At 32.8% G+C, this 18564-nt stretch overlaps 1 protein-coding gene across 2 annotated transcripts in view; it reads right to left on the bottom strand.

Moving 5' to 3' along the window:
- The window catches only part of ATP9B (ATPase phospholipid transporting 9B (putative)), a 431234-nt gene that overhangs the window by 87406 nt on the left and 325264 nt on the right, over nucleotides 1–18564 (bottom strand). For both annotated transcript variants that reach the window (XM_051970555.1, XM_051970554.1), the window contains exons 14-15: nucleotides 11878–11990; nucleotides 9154–9402 (exon numbers count right to left, since the gene is read on the bottom strand). In XM_051970555.1, the coding sequence (XP_051826515.1) occupies nucleotides 9154–9402; nucleotides 11878–11990 (362 nt within the window). The remainder of the gene's footprint in view (nucleotides 1–9153; nucleotides 9403–11877; nucleotides 11991–18564) is intronic.

Here is an 18564-nt window from a genome sequence, read left to right as displayed (position 1 = left end):
CTGCCTACAAACACACCCCTATCTCTGTCCTCAAAAAACCATCACTCACTATGACTGTTGCACAGGACTTTCTCTTGCTCATTTTTCCTCCCTCTTAACTGTTTCATCAGATCCCAATGATCATCTGAAGAATCTCAAATGCAGAAATCTAGTTCAATTCTTCTGATCTCCAGTCTTTTAGACATCTTGAATTGATATTGAGACCTTAAACTCAACATGTCCAAAACTGAATTAATTATCTTTCCTTCCATAACTCCTACGTCTTTCCAAACTTCCCTATTACTGCTAAGGGCAGCACCATACTCCCAATTTCCCAAGTTTGAAACCTACATGTAACTCTCAACTCTTCACTATTTCTTACCTTCCACTTTTAGTTTGCTGATAAAGACAATCAATTTCATCTTTGCAAGAGCTCTTAAATAATGTCTCCTTCTCTCCTCTGACTTGCCATTACTTTAGTACAAGTCCCTATCACCTCTTGCTTAGATTACGTGATAGTCTACTGGTTGCAGCCAAGTTTCTTCCCATTTCAGTTCATTCGTTACTCAGAGGAAATGTTTTCGATGTTAAGTCCACTTCCCCTACTTAATCAATTTTAATGGGTCTCTCTCACTCCAGGATCAAGAACAAAAACTTCTGTTTTGAATTCAAAGTCTTTTATAACCTATCCTACCCATCTTTCCAGTCTTTTTAAAACTTACTCTCTGATATGAACTCTTTGAGGTTCAAAGTGATACTACTTTGCGGCTGTTCCACAAACAAAACACTCCATTTCCTAACCATAGATATTTTCACTGGCTGTCATTCATGTGTGGAATGCTTTTCCTCCTATCTCTTTCTCCTGGTTTCCTTTAAGTTCCAGTTTAAATAGCACCTTCTTACAGGAAGCCTTTAATGGTTTCTCTTAACTCTAATGCCCTTCTCTCTACTGATTATTTCCTATTTATCTTGGATATTTTGTTTTTACATAGTCTGCATGTTGATTATATTTATTGGATTTTGAAATCTTCAATGGAAGAGACTGTACTTTACTTTCTTTGTATTCCCTGTGATAAACACAGGACTTGTAATGCAGCAGTTACTTAATAAGTATTTATTAACTGTTCAGACAGGTAAGTAGAAGACCACGAGAAAGAAGTGTCATAAAAATTCAGACAGGTTAGAGTAGTCAAGAGGAGATTTTAAATTTTTTTAATAAGTCTTTTATTTTCAAAACATGCATGGATAATTCTTCTGTATTAACCCTTGCAAAACCTTGTGTTCCAATCCCCCCCCTCCCCATAGCAAATAATCTATGTTAAATATAATAGAAATATGTGTTTTTGCATACTCATTTATACAATTATCTTGCTGCACAAGAAAAATCAAATCACAACCCACCCCCACCAAAAAAAAAAAAAAAGAAAGAAAGAAAGAAAATAAAATGCAAGCAAACAGCAACAAAAAGAGTGAAAATGCGATGTCATGAACCCACTCAGTTTCCACAATCCTCTCTCTAGGTGTAAATGGCTCTCTTTATCACAAGATCATTGGAAATGGTCTGGATCATATCATTGTTGTAGACAGCTACTACATCCATCAGAATTGATCATCATGTAATCTTGTTCTTCTTGTTGCTGTGTACAATGATCTTCTGGTTCTGCTCATTTCACTTAGCATCAGTTCATGTAAATCTCTCCAGGCCTCTCTGAAATCATTCTGCTGATCATTTCTTACTCAACAATAATATTCCATAACATTCATATATCATAACTTATTCAGCCATTCTCCAATTGATGAGCATTCACTCAGTTTCCAGTTTCTTGCCACTACAAAAACATTTTTGCACATGTGGGTCCCTTTCCCTCCTTTAAGATCCAAGAGAAGATTTTTAATAATGTGAAAGGAGAGTCAAAAAGAGACCACCGAACTTGGCAATTAACAGATTTAGCTTAGTGATAAAGTCAAATAACACAATTCAGAGAGTTTAGAAGACAAAGAAAGTGGCAGGTGCCACTTGAAGCTCTCTTTTCCTTCTCACCCAGTCCTGGATTTTAGATGAATACCAGAGGACAGATATAGGTTAATAATTGATAGACAGTAAAATTTGCTGTTGTTTTTTTTTTTTTTAAACAATGAAAGAGACATGGCTAAATTTGCAGATGGCAAGAAAAAAGTCAGTGGATAAAGAGAGGCTGTAGACTCATAGGAAAATGGTGCCAATGGGATGAGCAATTAATGGAGGAGATGGAGATTTTCTTTCTTTTTTTCTTTTTTTTTTTAATGATAAGTTTTGTGTAAGCTTCATTTTATTTGAAAACCCACCCATTTTTGCTAACAGACATTTTTATATTTTAAATAAAAATATACTCTGCAGAGACTATGCAATGTGTATACTTGAGTATAGAATTGCTTTCCTAATACTGATTGTCCTTCTTAAGGCTCCTTTCAACTCAAAGTTAAGATATATTTACAAAAAGCACTGATTGACAGTGTAGCTTATTTCTCCATTAACTAACCTCTTGCTAGACATCTGTAAAGATACTCTTTTTCCTTATTTAAAAAGTTGAGGAGATAGCCTTTGTAAGATGAAGGAATAATTCATCATCACAGACTGAAGTAAATGAAGAGGTAAAGGAAGATGATGTCAGAAGGATAGGAGATGAAGATGAGAGAAAAAGCTCTCTACAAATAGATGTAGTTTTTTCAGTAATTCATGCAGCAAAATCCTTAGCATAGAGGGTGGGGGAAGGAGTGATATGGAAGACTTTGGAAGAAATTTGGAAAAACTTATAAAGTGACAGAGAATTATTTAAGGAGGAATACTTGGTGTAGTGAGGTTCAGTTGAGATTAGCATAAATATGTAAGAATTTTTTTTAATTTTTAAATTTATAGGACAAAGGGATTTGTTCCTTTGAGTTACCAAATTTCTGTGAGGAGGGAAATGATATGGTTATAATTGTGATTCAGGTATATTCATTTAGTAGCTGAGTGAAGGCTGGTTTGGCGAATGAAAAGTTTCTTCAATTTAACAAACATTTGTCAAGGCCAACTAAATTATCAAGGCTTAGCAATGAAAATAAAAAAAAAAGACAAAAAAGAAAACATAACCAACCCTCTCAAAGAGATTATATTTTACAGGAGGTATAATACATATCCAAATAAGTAAATACAGGCATATACAATGCCAGTAACAGGGGGAATCAGAGAAACTTTGTGTAATTTAAAAGAAACTTTGTGTAGGAGGTGGAATCTAATCTGTGCTTTGATAAAAGATAGGGACTCTGAAAAGTGAAGAACGAGTGCATTCCAAACATGAGGAACTGTTTGTAACTATTGCAGTAGTGGAAGAGAAAATGTCATTAGATGAAGAACAGTATGAGAGCAGGTCAGTATGAATGGAATAGAGAAGAAAAGTAACATACAATCAGATCGGAAAGGTAAGTAAGAACCAGATAACAGAAAACTTTAAATGCTAGCTAAGTATTATCTCCTATAGGTAATAAGGTTCTAATAGAGATTTTTGAGTAAGGGACATCTTGCTAAAATCCAGAGGAAAGTATAGTAGTGTAGTGTAAGAACTGAAACCAAATCACATAAAGACCAAGTGAAAAAACTAGGGATATTTAGCCTTAAGAATAGAAGACTTACGGGCAGCTAAGTGGTTCAGTGGATAGAGCACCAGCCCTGAAGTCAGGAGAACCTGAGTTCAAATCTGACCTTGGACACTTAACAATTCCTATCTATGTGACCCTTGGCAGGTCATTTAACCCCAACTGCCTCAGCCAAAAAAAAAAAAAAAAAAAAAAAAAGAATAGAAGACTTGTTTGAAGGAGGACACAAGGTAAGAAGGAAGATGATAATTGTCTTCAAACATCTGAAGGCCACAATTTGTAAATGGGATCAGATTTATTCATCCTAGGTCATAAGAAAACTGGGTATAGGGAGTAAATTGTGACTTAATAAAAAGTCAAGTTTTTTTTTAATTGATTAAAGCTGCCCCCAAATAAAATGAGTTATTTTCTGAGGTAATAGCTTTTTATTACTCAAAATATTCAGGCTAAGATGAATAACCATTTGTAAGATGTATTGTAAGTCTGATACAAAGATGACTTTACGTTCCTAAAAATTCTTATCCCTTAAGATCATTTCTGCCATTAAATGATCTTTCTTTGGCCATCAAATACTTAAAAAAAAAATTTTTTTTTAAACAACAGCCTTCACTTGGCCTAGCATCTCTAAGATGTTATCTTTTGGCTTTGTTTAGCCAAGTTTTTCTCCATGAATTTAACATTTATTTCCAAATTTGACCTTTTCTTTTCAGAGTAGTTACAGATTTGGAGAGATTTTATATTGTATTCCAAATTGTCTATTCTCTTATTAGATTTTAAAAAAATGGATTTCCTTTTAAAAAACTCCAAATTCTGTCAACATTTTTTTTTCTAATTTTTAAAAAAAATTTCTCATTTGAACCATTCATTTATCCCATGACTTTTAAAGACCCCCCATGTTGGAATCCTTAGTAACTGCTAACTAATTAGAGTTGATCTAATCTTACAAGAAGATTTTGGCCAGAACCTGAAACAAGGTACTAAATAGAACTAATTAATACAAGGCTTGTGTTCACACCTTTACTCATTGGAGTCCACAAGTATGCTAGCTTCACAAAGTACACTTTCTAACTTCAAGGGAGTCCAACCTCCCTTAAAGCTCGTTGGGCCAGAGAGCACTATGGGAGAAAACCCATAATCCCATCCTCTCAGAAGAGTCAGATAAAAGGCCAGCGATGAGGGATCTATGGCAGAATACATTTTTTCCACTTGGCTGGCTGGTGGCGGACGAAGAGCTTTCAGAGGATAAAGCTACGAGTGAGAGTTCAGTGGACAACCAGATTCATCTTCATCTCACACCACTGTAGTTGGTGCCTGGGCTCCCCATTAGGATACAAGAGAGACATTCCATCTCTGTGTTGGTTGGAGACTGAAGAAAGCAGAAGCAGAGGCTGAAGGACAGAACCTTTGGATTTGGAGATATTCGGAGGGCTCTAAGCCTCTAAGGCCTGTGTTTTGAGAAGAACAAGAACTCCAACATTTGAACTCATAACACCCCCACAGAATTTATTCTCTTGTTTTATTTTGCATCATTTCGATTGGTTTCCATCACAATGTAATTTTTTTCAATCATATTATTTAACAATGAGATGGGCCTTCTTCTCACCAAGGCCAATCCCTTGGTGTGTTTCCTTGATTCATCTCTTCCAATCTTCTTCAGAAAAACCATCCTCCCTCTAAAATTCAATTCCTCTACAATTATTTTCTCTTTTCCTACTGCTTTCCAGCATGTGCAAGTTTGCCTTATCCTTATCTTTAAAACATCTCTCTCTCTAGGAGCCAAACTCCTAAAAGATATTTTACGCTTACTGCTTCCACTTTGTTTTTTCTCACTCGTTTCTCAATCCTTTACAGTCTGACTTCTAACCTCATCATTTTAAGTGAAAATTATTTTTTCCAAGGTAGCAACTGTCTCTTAATGGCCAAATATGATGATTTGTATTTGATGCCCATTGTTTTTGAGTTATTTATTACAACTGACACATGACTACCCTCTAATTCTTGGATAATTTTCTCCACTTTAGTGGAAATGCTGCATTATTTCCTGCTGTATTGCCCTAATTGCTACTTCTCAGTTTCCTCTGCTGCCTCATCATCAATATGATGCCCTAAACTTTAGTGATCCACAAGGCTTTGTCTTGAGTCTTTTTGTCTTTTCATTCTATACGCCACTTCTGAGAGTATAGAATAACCTTGCATGAATTTAACTACCATTTATCTGCAGATGACTCACAACTGATGTATCTAGTATCTTCTTGAGCCTTTAGTCCAATATCACCAGGCAACTGCCAATTGCACTTTTCAAACTGTAGGTCCAGGAGACAATATAGCTATAACTGTGGTTTTTTCTTCTCCTTTAAACCTCTCTCTCCTCCAAACTTGCTGTTTTTTTTTTTTTTTTGATGACATCACCATCCTCTCTCAGTCTCCTAGGTGTATAACTTCAGCATTATCCTTGACTTTTATTCTCCTTCGTTCAATATAATCCAATTAGTTGCCAAATTCCATCTGATCCTTTCCCTTGACTCAGAAAGCTATTGCCTTTGTTCTGGACTTCATCACCTCTTTATTCTAACAGTCTCCTAACTAGTTTCCTTGCCTCCAATCTTCCCTTATTCCAATCCACTCTAAAGACTGCTACCAGAGAGATTTTCCTTAAACTCAAATCTCTTAATGTGACTCCCCTATACAATCAATTCCAAAATCTTTTTATTGCTTCTAAGATAAAATGTGAACTCCTTTGCTTAGCTTTTAAATTGTTTTACTAGCTGCCTCCAACCTCTCTTCTCAGTGTTATTGGCCAAACCATCTCTGACCCTCACACCTACCATTGTGGTGTCCTTGTATTAGTAATCCCTGGTGTCTGAAATATACTTTTTCATCTTTGCCTAACAGAATCTGTCTTCCTTCAAGACTCAAATAAGACCTTATTCATTAAGCCTCTCATGATCCCCCTGTGTAATAATCTCCAAGTAGCTCCTAATTGCCAATGTGACAAAATATAGACTTCTGTCTGGCTTTTATGTATCCTTTTCCTCATGGATGTAACCTTTTCAAGTCAAGCCAATAAACATATATTAAGCAATTGTCATGTGTCATGTATACAGGACAAAATGGAGATTAATTTTTAGTGGGAAGGCTTTAGCATTAAAAATTTCAGGATGGCTTGTTGCACAGAAAGTATGGGAGAATTGTAACTGAAAACTGAAGGAAGATAAAGATTACAAAGAGGTAGAGATAAGGAGGGAGAGTATTCCAGGCATGAAGGATGGTCTGTGAAAAGGCAAGGAGTCCAGAGATGAAGTATCTTGTGCAAGGAACAGGTAGGTATTGGTCCCTGTGTTGCTAGAGTGTAATCCTCATTCATTTTGATCTCTCCACAGCCTCTGACACTGGTGATCACACTTTACTCCTTGACATTCTCTTCTCTCTAGCTGTTCGGGACACTATTCTCTCCTGGTTTCCTATTTATTTGACCATTCTTCTTTTTCTTCCTTGCTGGATCATCCTCTACATCATGTCCTCTAATCAATTATTCCACAGGGTTCTGTCTTGGGCCTTCTTCTCATCTCCTTTTATACTACTTCATTTGGTGATCTCATTGGCTCCCATGGATTTAATTGACATTTAATTGCAGTTTCTTGGCAAGATAATGCAAAACCTTACCAATCAAGAGTGCAAGGCCTTGGAATTCAAACTGCAATGGAATTCAAAATGCAAAGGATAGCCCAGAATTCAAGCAGCATGGTTGGGAGTAGGTTAAAAAAGTGGCATGGTAACTTGCTTCTAGTCAAGATAGGCAAATGTAATAACAGTGCTTATATATATTTACTGGTTGACTTTTACAGTCAGACAATTGAGTGAAAGGGAATGGAGAATAAAACATCCCATTATATTTGCTGTTTCCTATTTTAAAAATGCATTTGATAAATTCAGCCTTTGAGAAGATTTGAAAAAAAATATTTTTTTGCAAAGTGAAAGTATGATTAATTAATGGGGAATACTCAATATACTGTCATCTATGACTGAGTTGTTTATTTCACTGAATGGCCAATTTTCTTCTTAATTTTTTTTTTAAATCACAAAAGGATTGCTTACTGAGTAGAAGAAGGATATATTCAGAAATACAGGTGATGTAAAAACAAATGAGAGCAATACAAATAAGGAAGCTCTGATACTATGAAGAAATAACAATCTCAATTGAACGTTTTCCTCCATAAGTGTCTCTCTCATTTATGCAAGTCAAACAAGATTCCCTGAAACATATAACAATCAAGATCATGGAGGACCCCCCTTGCCCAATTTTTTATCATGTTATGATCAAGCAATAATAAAAAACAGAAATAAATTTTCTACCATCATTGAATATGTACAGAGTGGAGTTTAAATGAAAGATATCCACCAGATACTATTTATAAATGACACTGAACTGATTATATAAAGTCCCAAAATATTTAATATTTTTAAAAATGATATCTATTATAATTCGAGTAAATCCAAGATAACTATCCACATAGGAAAAGTCAAATGGATAAAAATATATGAGCTTGAAAAGAATTGACCACCAGAATAAAAATCTTCAGGAAACATTGAAAATTCCCCTTAGGGAATCATGCCAGGTTTTTAATGACGCGATGCTTCTTCCTATAACAAGATCGACTTCTGAATATGAATATTTGTTCAATCAATAAACATTTATTACATGCCTTTGGTAGGTGCTGAGTAAATAAATATAAAAACATGACAATCTCTGCCTTCAAGGAACTTATATTCTACAGGATTAATGTTCAATGTTATGTAAATACAGACTTATTGATTCTCCCCCTCCCCCCCCAGAGGGGAAAGGAATAACATCTGAAGGAATAATGAAATTTGCAAGGCTGCATGACTATTAGCTATGGAATATCACAACTAATAAAACTATTTGTAGTAACTCTGAGACAAAAACACAAAATAGCTCAATAATTTACTTTAGATAAAATCAAATTATTTAATCATGGATTTTAGATAAAACTCATTTAAAAGTAACTAGGAAATTAGGCACCACCAAATGTAGAATCTTAACTCTTTTAATAATATGCAAATTTCTGTGAAATGATACAGAATACCTAGCGTTTATTTACCTTTGCAGTTCATATTTAGTGTATAAATCTTGCTAAGAAATGGAATGTTAACATTCATGTTTTATTACCTATAATTAATGTGCTAAACTTTCAAGTTTCAACTAGCTTATTAAGATTAAACTATAATAGTATAAAATCAACATGATTTTCCATTTTCTTTCCTGTTATTCCCTAGAAATAAGGTTATGCACTTTTCAAAATGCTATACTTTCAGGCCAAATTTGTCAGTCTGAAAGAAAGCAATCCATTTTGCATTTGCCTAATTTATGGTTAGCAAGTTAGCAAAGTGAGAGAATCTGAAGGAATAACAATTCTCCAGGAAATTGCATATGCTTCTTTTTTATTTACCATGTTCATTATTGATTTTGAGAAAAGAACAAAAAAGACCTGTAAGGCAATATTATTTAAGAAAGACACTTTTAAAAAATATTGCACTAACCTCATCAGGGCTGGATGCCTGGTAAGTTCGATTTTCATCACTGAAGTCTTGATCCACTTCTGCATATTCCGTTTCACCAGTCACGCCAGCCCGTGCCTCGTACACAGGCGTGACATTGTGACAAAGAGCAATAGCTTTCACTGCCTCATGTATTCGACTGCTAACACTTTTTCGAACTTTAGGAGCTGAAGACTGAGATTTTCTGGATGGTGTCGAACCAGTACTATTATTACTACCTTGAGAAAACATCTTTAAAATAAGAAACAGAGACAAAAAGTAAAACAAACAGTAAGAGATAAATATGGCAAACTAAACACACAAACTAAGCAATTAAAGATTATTAATATCCTCTATTTTTCTAAAATTAATAACATTTAAGAGATTTTATTTTATTATCTATTTTCAAGTATGCATTTGTTTACAGAATAAAATTACTTTTGGCTAGAACTAAAGAACATCATTTTCATTTACTCTTAACTACTTGAACATATCTACTATTACCGTCAAATGTTTCCATGTGGTAAAATCTATAAAAACATACATTAATATAACATTTAAAATTTCAAAAATCTATTCTGGTAATTCCATTCTAATTGTATACTTTATTTTTTAAAAGTTCTTGTCAATTTGTTCATCTACTACCAAAAAAAAATTTATTCCAGTACAACACTGGAGTTTTTATTTCTGACAGTTTTCATTTGAATTAACTTCAATATGCATAAAATAATATTGAAGTAATTTAAAGAAAAGAAATGTTATCTCTGCTGTTTTGGGTTAGTTGAAGAATTTTCCTTTACACAATAAAAAAAGGGTTATCATAGTTTTTAACTTCATAATTTAGATTTTAACTTTATAATTTGGTTTGATCACAGTTAATTAAAAAAGAAACAAAACCCAACAACCTATCTTATATATTGATTAAAATGACTTCTGCAGGATAGTTTTAAATAATGTTACCCTTAATGTAACTACCAATTCATCACCATAGTACATGTTGATCTCTACTCAGATTCAGCTGTATGATTTAACAAGAATTGATTTCCTCCAGAGATGATGATTATTTTTGATTGTTAATCTACTTGGGGAAAGACCTTTTAAGGGTAGGGTGTGAAATAGTAACTTTATTTGATCCTACCACTTTCTGTCAACTTTAGAGTAACTTCACCACAAGCTTCCTTAGAAACCAAGCCTCCTGTTTTTTGACTGAGTGTACTGATCCACTGAACCGTGAACATTATGCCCATCAAATTACAGTGTTGTCTAATAAAGGGTTTAACTTTTCTGCTCATCTGGCACTGCTTTTCAGTGAAAGCTTTAAACCCCTGCATTTGCATTCTGCTAACACTGATGCCATTACAGTCGCAAATAAATTAAGCCGATTTACTCCTTCTGAATTATGTTATGTTTATTGATGCTTGTATAATTTAATTTCACACAAATTCCATTAAAGATTATGCCCTCTATCACAAAATGCTTCCAGTGGGGAAATATAATCAGGTTATAATAGATTTGTGTGTTGCATTACAGTGGACCTAGTAGACTCTTGTCATCTTAATAATAAAATACAACACAAACAAGGGATAAAATCAATGTCACATAAGAACTACTGTCTAACTAGCTAACCAACTGACAGCTTCTATTAAAAAGGATTAAATAAAAATCCTTCTCAGATGGAAACAACTACTGTGAATATTTGTTTTTCAAAAATATAAAGTAAACTTTCATTTTGCTGTCTTAAATTTCTCATTAATGAGAAACTTCCTCGAAATCCTGTTTAACATTATTATTCAGGAATTAAAGAAAAAAATCTGAAAAAGATAAAGAACTTTAAGAAAATCAAGTAGTACTTTACAAATGAACGTAAAAAGAGAGACAGATGTATATATCCAAATTAATAATATCTATAGGCAGTATCTCTCTTTAACCCCCCCCCAAAAAAAAAATCCCAAATTCAAAAGAAAAAGCTGTTAAGTGTTAGACTGTTCATAAAAGTTCTTTTAATCCAAGAAGTAGCCATAAAATTATTTTGGCTCCAACTTTTAATTATATGCTTCCAAATCTGTTACAATGGAAGATGCTAATTTATAAAAGGAATTAAATTTCCAATTCTGTTTTAATTCAAAATATTATACAATCAATAGACAACATTGATACCAAAGTTATGTATCCAAAACAAAAGAAACAATTAATTTCATCAATCTAACATATTAGGTAGTAACTATAAAATAATAATGTCACTTACCACTACTAGAAATTTATCTAACAGGATTATACATGCTATGAGTAAAGCATAAACTTCATATAGAAAAAACCCAGTGATAAAGAAAGAGTGGCTAAGTTCTGTCTTCCAAAGTCAGCATTACATAGAGGGAATTTACATGGCTGATTTTGATTACAAATTAATAAATGTAAAAACTGCCACAAAAAGCAGATTTTACATGTTGATTTAGGCTGAATGCAGGGGTGCAGAGTGAGAATCTAAAGGGAATAATCCTTAAAGGAGTAATGTTGGAGTTGGTAAGCCTTAAAAAGCTACTTACAAATATACACAAACACAATGTGATTTATCTATATTTAAATTTCCAAATATTTCATCATAAGAAAGAAACTTGATATTTAATACATTTTTGGGGAGGATTTTATCAGGAGTTTTAAAAAAAAAAAAGAAAGGGAGAGAATCCCCTTGCCCTTTTAATAGAAATTAGGTATTAGAAGAAAAATTACCTGTGAGTAAGAATTAATGATATGATTTTGAATTTCATCCATTGTGTCAGTTCCATAAGATACAGTGCCTAGATGGAGACGCTTAAATATCATCTCATTTTGAGTAAGTGTTCCTAGGAAAAAATAATGAAAACAAGAAAGAATAATTCATTTAAATATGTCCCAAAGAGAATGAAACATTTATTTTCTTTTTGTTTACCTTCCTGCAACATGCTGTGTCATTGATATACCTATGGACAAAGGATCTTTCATCATTCTTATTGATGATCCTTAATTAACATCACAGTTATATTTTTTCTCTTGTTAACCAGATCAAGAAAAGGATTCCAAGTGTACGAAAGCTTAATTAGTCATTTAAGTAAATTAAAAGTATGCGCAATTTTATATTTTTACATATACTAAATTGTATACGTTCAAAAATTTTACATATTCTGGGAGAGAAAGACATGAGATGTGATTAATCAACTCCTATGCTTCTAAAACTTTCAGCAGCTTTCTATTACTTACTAAATTTATACTGCTCTGTGTGGTATCCCTAGTCCTTCAATAATATGATGATGATTTTTATTTTTAGCTTTATCTCATCCTTCTGCTGTCACATACTGTGATTTATGCAAATGAGACTATTCTTCGTTACTGAATGAGCTCTTTATGTTAGGATGTCCTTTGACCTCTACCATCTATTTTTTAAAAACATTTTAAACATTTAAATTAAAAAAAATTTAAATAAATTCTTTTCCCCTTTCCAATACCTCTCTACTCATTGAGGTGAGCATTATGATACTTATTATACATATGAAGTTGGGCAAAATATATTTTCATATGAATTATGCTACCAAAAAAGGAAGAAAAATAAAAAAATTCTTGAATCTTTTCTTACTCTCTTTAGAGATGGATAACATTTTTCAAGATGAGTCTTTTGGAATTGTTATGGATCATTTTTATTGACCGGAATGGGTAAGTCTTTCACAGTTTATCATTCTTACAATATTGCTATTAATGTGTATAGTCTTCCCCTAGTTTTGCTCACTTCACTTTGCATCAGTTCGTATAGGTCTTTCCAAGTCACAATTATATATCACAATTATATAACACAATCTTTTCATTTTTCAGCCATTCTCTAACTGATGGGTCTATTATCTGTTCTTAAAGTTCAATTCAAACCGCCATGAAGCCAATCCTGCTTCTTCAGAGAATAATAATCTTTCCTCTAATACATCTGTGACATGTTATTTTATATTAGAGAGAGATGTGTGCCATGTCTTTTTACCAGTTTCTATGTTGTCAGGAAAAGAATGCCTTAATTCACATCCCCCATCCCTCTAATACATAACACAATGTTTTGTAGAAGTAGTAGACATAGCCTAATCATTTAATGTATCTTTAAAAGCGGTCTTAGGTGTTTCATTATAAAGCCATTTGAGATTAAGTATCAATAAAACATTTCTCAAAAACCATTTAAGAAGGCAAAACCATAATAAATCTAAAAGTTTTAACTGTTGCAAAATGAAATTTCTTTAAATGGGGGTGGGAGATAATAATCAAACAGAATTTTTAAATTCACATTTAAATCTAAGTGTATAATTTGAAATAGCAGCAAGATTTTATTTACATCTAAATTGGAAAGAAAAAAGCAAGGAAGGGAACAAACATTTGGAATTGTGCTAAGTGCTTTGCAAATATTATCACATTTGAATCCTAGCAAATAGGTACTATTATAATTCTCACGTTAATAAGAAATGGGCAGATGGATTTGAAACCAGACTTTTCAAATTCTAGGTCCAGCGTTCTATCCACTGCTCTACCTAGTTGCCTCCATTAGCAAGTCTTAATGAATTAATTAAATGTTAGATTCTTTCAATCAATCAACAAGTACAAATTCAACTCAATTCCATAAATATTTACCAAGCACCCACCAGGTGCTAGGCACTGTACTAAGTATTCAAATAAAATTAAAAAAAGGAGAAAGCCCCTGTCCTCAAGAAAGTTACAATCTAATGAGGGAAAACCACAAAGAAAGCTGAAAAGCTGGGGGAGGGAAGAGGAAGAAAGTATAGTAAGGAAGAAAACCAGAGGATACCAGAGGGAACAGAGAGAGGTTAAGCATCCACTATGTACCAGGCAAAAATACAAAGGAAACAATGTCCACTCACCAGAAATTTGAGTTCTAATGAGGAAGAAAAGTACATATAAGACATATATAGCACAATTATTAAATGAATTATCACACACACACAGAGGAGTTAAATACAAAGTCATTTGGGTGGGAGGACACTAGAAGTTAAGGGAATTGGGAAAGTGTTCAAGTAGAAGGCAGTACTTGAGCTACTTCTCAAAGGAAGAATGAAGTTCCATGATTAGGGAGGGGGCATTTGATGGAAGAAGGCTAGCATGAAATGTAATGAGTGAAAAAGAGAAAGACAATTTGACTAGACTGGAATATTGAAGAGGGAGTGATGTTTACTGAGGCTAGAAAGAGAATTTTCAGTTAAGCTATAAAGGGTTTTAAACACTAAATGGACTTCACAGGAATACAATGGAATTGATCAGATAGGAAATTCACATGCTCAAATCCATATTGAAGGAAAACTGCTTTGGCAGCAGTGGAACTGAGGAAAGACTTCAAGAAAGGACACCAATTAGGATGCTGTTGTAGGTTCTGATGTGCAAGATATTGTGAAGGCAGAAATGGCAAGATTTGGCAACTGACTGGATTTGTAGGGTAAGGGAACATGATGAAAGATTGAAAAAAATGGTGGTGTTATTAACAGAAATAAGAAAACTCAAATGCAGGATGGATGATCTTAAGACAGAAAGATAATAAGGTCAATTTTGGACATGATAAGTTTAAGATGTCTCAAGGATGTACAGTTTGAGATATCTAATAGGCAATCTTATCTGGAGAAAGGAAGCGCTTTCCTGTCAACTTACTTCTTCTAAAAAGAACTTTTTTTTTTTTGATACTTCATGAATTTTTAAAATAAAAGACAATTACTTCAACAGGTACTGTTTGAATATTGAAATAAAATATTATGATAGAAAAAATGAGAACATTTTTACTTGGCTCACATTTCCATAATTGTGGAATTTTAAATAAAACTAAATTTAATATGATCACCATGTGGCAGTGGGTGTTGGGAGAAGATATTTTTGAAATTTTTTTTTACCTAAATAGTATATAATTTTCATTAAAATGCTTTTTAACATGATAATCTAGTCTTCCTTCTTAAATTTTAAAATGTGTTCCTATTCCTAACTCTGTTCATTTTAAAATTTTATTTCCAAAGGCTAGTCAAATTCTCAATTAAAAATAATAAATGTAAACAATCAAATGAATTTCTAAAATTGATCTTGTAGAATATAAGTCTGTCAACGTCTCTGCATTCTCCACCTGAAGCTCTTTCTTGTTCACTGGCCCCCAGCAGTCAATTACTAAAGAGCAGGAAAAAATGTTTTCATCAAGGTCATTGGCTCAGTGTCAGAAACAGGTTTTTTTGTTTTTTTTTTTTTTAACACTGGAAATGATATTAAAGAAGATGCGCCAGATTATTAACATGGGACCTTTCCATTTGACTTGCAGTTGACTTGACTTCCATTTGCCTTGATAGTTATAGCTATCACAGTATGCTTTGTGATGGCTTTTCCAAAAGAATGTGAAGTTCATGAAGGCACTGCTTTTGTATTTATATCCCTATTGCTTAACAGAGTACCTTGCCTATAGTTAAGTCCTTAATAAATGCTTTTTCCTTTATTCATTTTTAAATCATAAGAAATATGAAAAGTCAGAACTATGATTCAAAATGCCCAATTCTATTCTCAACTCTCTTATTGATGTGCTGTACCCAATGATTAGTCATTTAACTTTTAAAACATATTTTTTTTATTTATAAATTTATATATTAGAAACCATATTAGATTTTCCTAACACATTGGTATCTAACCTAAAAGATTTTTAATATTTGTCAAGTCTTGATTTAAAAATCCTCAGTGCTACATAACTCATTTTCTTCTTCTATTTATATTTTATATTAAAATACTTTAAAAGCAAAGAACTGAAAGAATAATGCCAGGAATGCTGACGGTCAGAATGAGTTAAAGCAGGACAAAGTCAAGAAAGGGGGAGTGGGGAGGAATTTGTTGCTATTTTCAGGTCTGTTGTGGGAAAAAAATTGGAGATCTAACAAGAAGGTAGAGTTATGACAGGCCATGAAAGGCCTATAAGGAGAAGGCCATGAGAACTAGAAGACAGGGAAAAGGCAGAGCTTTTATCAAGTCTTACTGTGCTTCTGTTTTGTCTACAAATGGGGAAGATTTCTTGAATGGCCCCAATCTACCTTTCCAACTTTATAACACATTGTTTCTTTTCATGCTCCCTAGTGATCCCCAAAAGAATATGCAGAATGAGAAAAATGCTTCAGGAGTCCAAAAGGGTAAAATTTGTGCAAATTTCAAAAACTGGAAGAGAATATTCAAACTATAGGCAGTTTGATTTTGATTTCTAGCAAAATTCTATAATTTTTATTAAAGACATCTATTAAATGAGAAAAGTTGTTCATATTCTATGACAGTCATTTCTAAAAATTTTTAAGATGGACTTTAATATGGATCAATGTTAAGTCAGACTTTTGATTTCAAAAACTCCACAACTTTGCAGAAGCTGTGGCTATAGAAGAGTGTGATTAAAAAATATCTATAAGATATATAGGGCTTAAAAATACTAGAATCCAGAACTAGTAAAGTGATAAAGAGAGCATGTATTATTTTAATTTTTATGGTTCCAAAACAGATAATTATTAAAATTTGTCATTTGTCATGACTGCTACATGAAATTATTTTTTGGTCTTAAAAATATTCCTTTTGACAAAGATATAAAAATATATAAATTTAAAAAAAATCCATTAATCTCCTGGCTTTCTTGTGTTAACCTTTGTTTTCCATCACTAACTTTATTTTCAATATCATATCTAGTAGTTGGAGGAATTACTCAATTTTGGAAATCTGAAAACCGTTGGAAGAGAGTAAGTAAAAAAACCATCTCATAATATAGTAAGTAGTGTTCAAAGACTAGAAATTGTTTAGATAGCTAACATTCATTCAGCCTATACAATTTATTGTTGCTCTTTAGAGATATAGGAATTCTGTCAGTTATGGGCTTTTTGAAGACATAGACTGTTTTTTGCTTCTTTCTGTATTCTTCAGTGCTTTGCATAATGCCTGGCACATAGTAGATACTTTATGAATGCTTATTAACATTCGAGGGGTGAAAGATAATCAAGTGAAAATGCCTGAAGCTGAGAGAGGAGTAAGGTATAAGAATATAATCAAGGTAAAAAGATTATAAAGGTCTTTGAATGCCAAATACAGAATTTTATAGTAGATCCTGAAAATGAGAAAGAGCCAATGGAGTTCAAAGAGTAAGTGAATTCTTATACTTTAGGAAAAATCTCTTTACTGACTGAATGGAAGATGAATTGGATCGTAGAGAAAACTGAGGCAGACAGAAAACACCATCAGACAATAGTAGAAGCATAAGGTGATGAGGGCCTGCACCAGCCAGGACAGTGTCAGAAGAAGGTGTATTATTTGAGAGATGTTGCAAAGGTAAAATGTGTGGGCCTGAGCTAAAGATTAGAGAAGGAAAAGGGTGGAGAGAAGGAAGGAGAACCTTCTTTTTGTTGGATTTGGAAAGTAAAATTAAATCTCTGACAGATTGATATTAGATATGTTTATATACTTAAGCTTTTTATTCTGTAGTATAATCTAGGGAACATGAGATAAATAATCACAGAGTTGGTTGAAAATTATTCTGACTCAATAAGTCCATTTTAAAATTTGGCATATTGCAGACAACCCTGTTCCTTTTAGTAGCCATGATTAGGGCGGTAAAAAAAACCTTCATTTCTGAAAAATGATTTATACAAGCAAACTGAAATGATAATATACCATAATTCATAATTTCTTTATAACCTCAATTTTTGTTTCAAAATAAATGTAAATTAACAAAAAAACCCTACAGTTCTAATATCATTAAATTCTTAATTTACTTATAAATTATGCTATAAAGACTTTTTTTCCAAAAAAAATGATTATATCTTTTGTCAAAGCAGCAATGGAATGAATCTATGACTATGATTCTTCTATTTAGATGAATACAACTTTAGTGATTTCTTTCAAAAACATGGGTGGTAACTACAAATGAATATGTTTTGTTCTTCAAAATCATTTTTTCATATTAAGGTTAATATTGGAACTTTTATTATAAATACCACATATGACTCAGATTTCATCAGGTGTAATCTACAAATATTGATAACCAAACTTTTTAGAATTCAAGTGGTAGTTGAACAACATTGAAATCTGACAAATTTGTATGAGTTACATAAGATTCTTTTTTTAAAACTCAATTTTAGGTGATTTTTAGAATTTTCTCTGGTGTATTACATTTCTCTTGCTCTCTTAATAAGTAAAAGTGTCCAATAAATTCCCAATTTTGAAAACTTGCAAACAAATGGGATGAACTAAGCTGCAAATAAATGGAATGAACTAAACTTTAAGATACCCAGGAAGCCACCTGATGACAGATTACCAAAGTAGATTTTCCACTTTATTTGGTATGTACTATACTGCAGAAGAGAAATATCATTTGTCAAAAAGTTTGGATAGGATTTCTGAAGAAAAATTTAGTAG

Source organism: Antechinus flavipes, chromosome 1 (genome assembly GCF_016432865.1).
Source record: "Antechinus flavipes isolate AdamAnt ecotype Samford, QLD, Australia chromosome 1, AdamAnt_v2, whole genome shotgun sequence".
Classification (NCBI taxonomy): Eukaryota; Metazoa; Chordata; class Mammalia; order Dasyuromorphia; family Dasyuridae; genus Antechinus; species Antechinus flavipes.
Note: the sequence above shows the minus strand (reverse complement) of the source record. Positions and strands in the feature narration are given on the sequence as shown.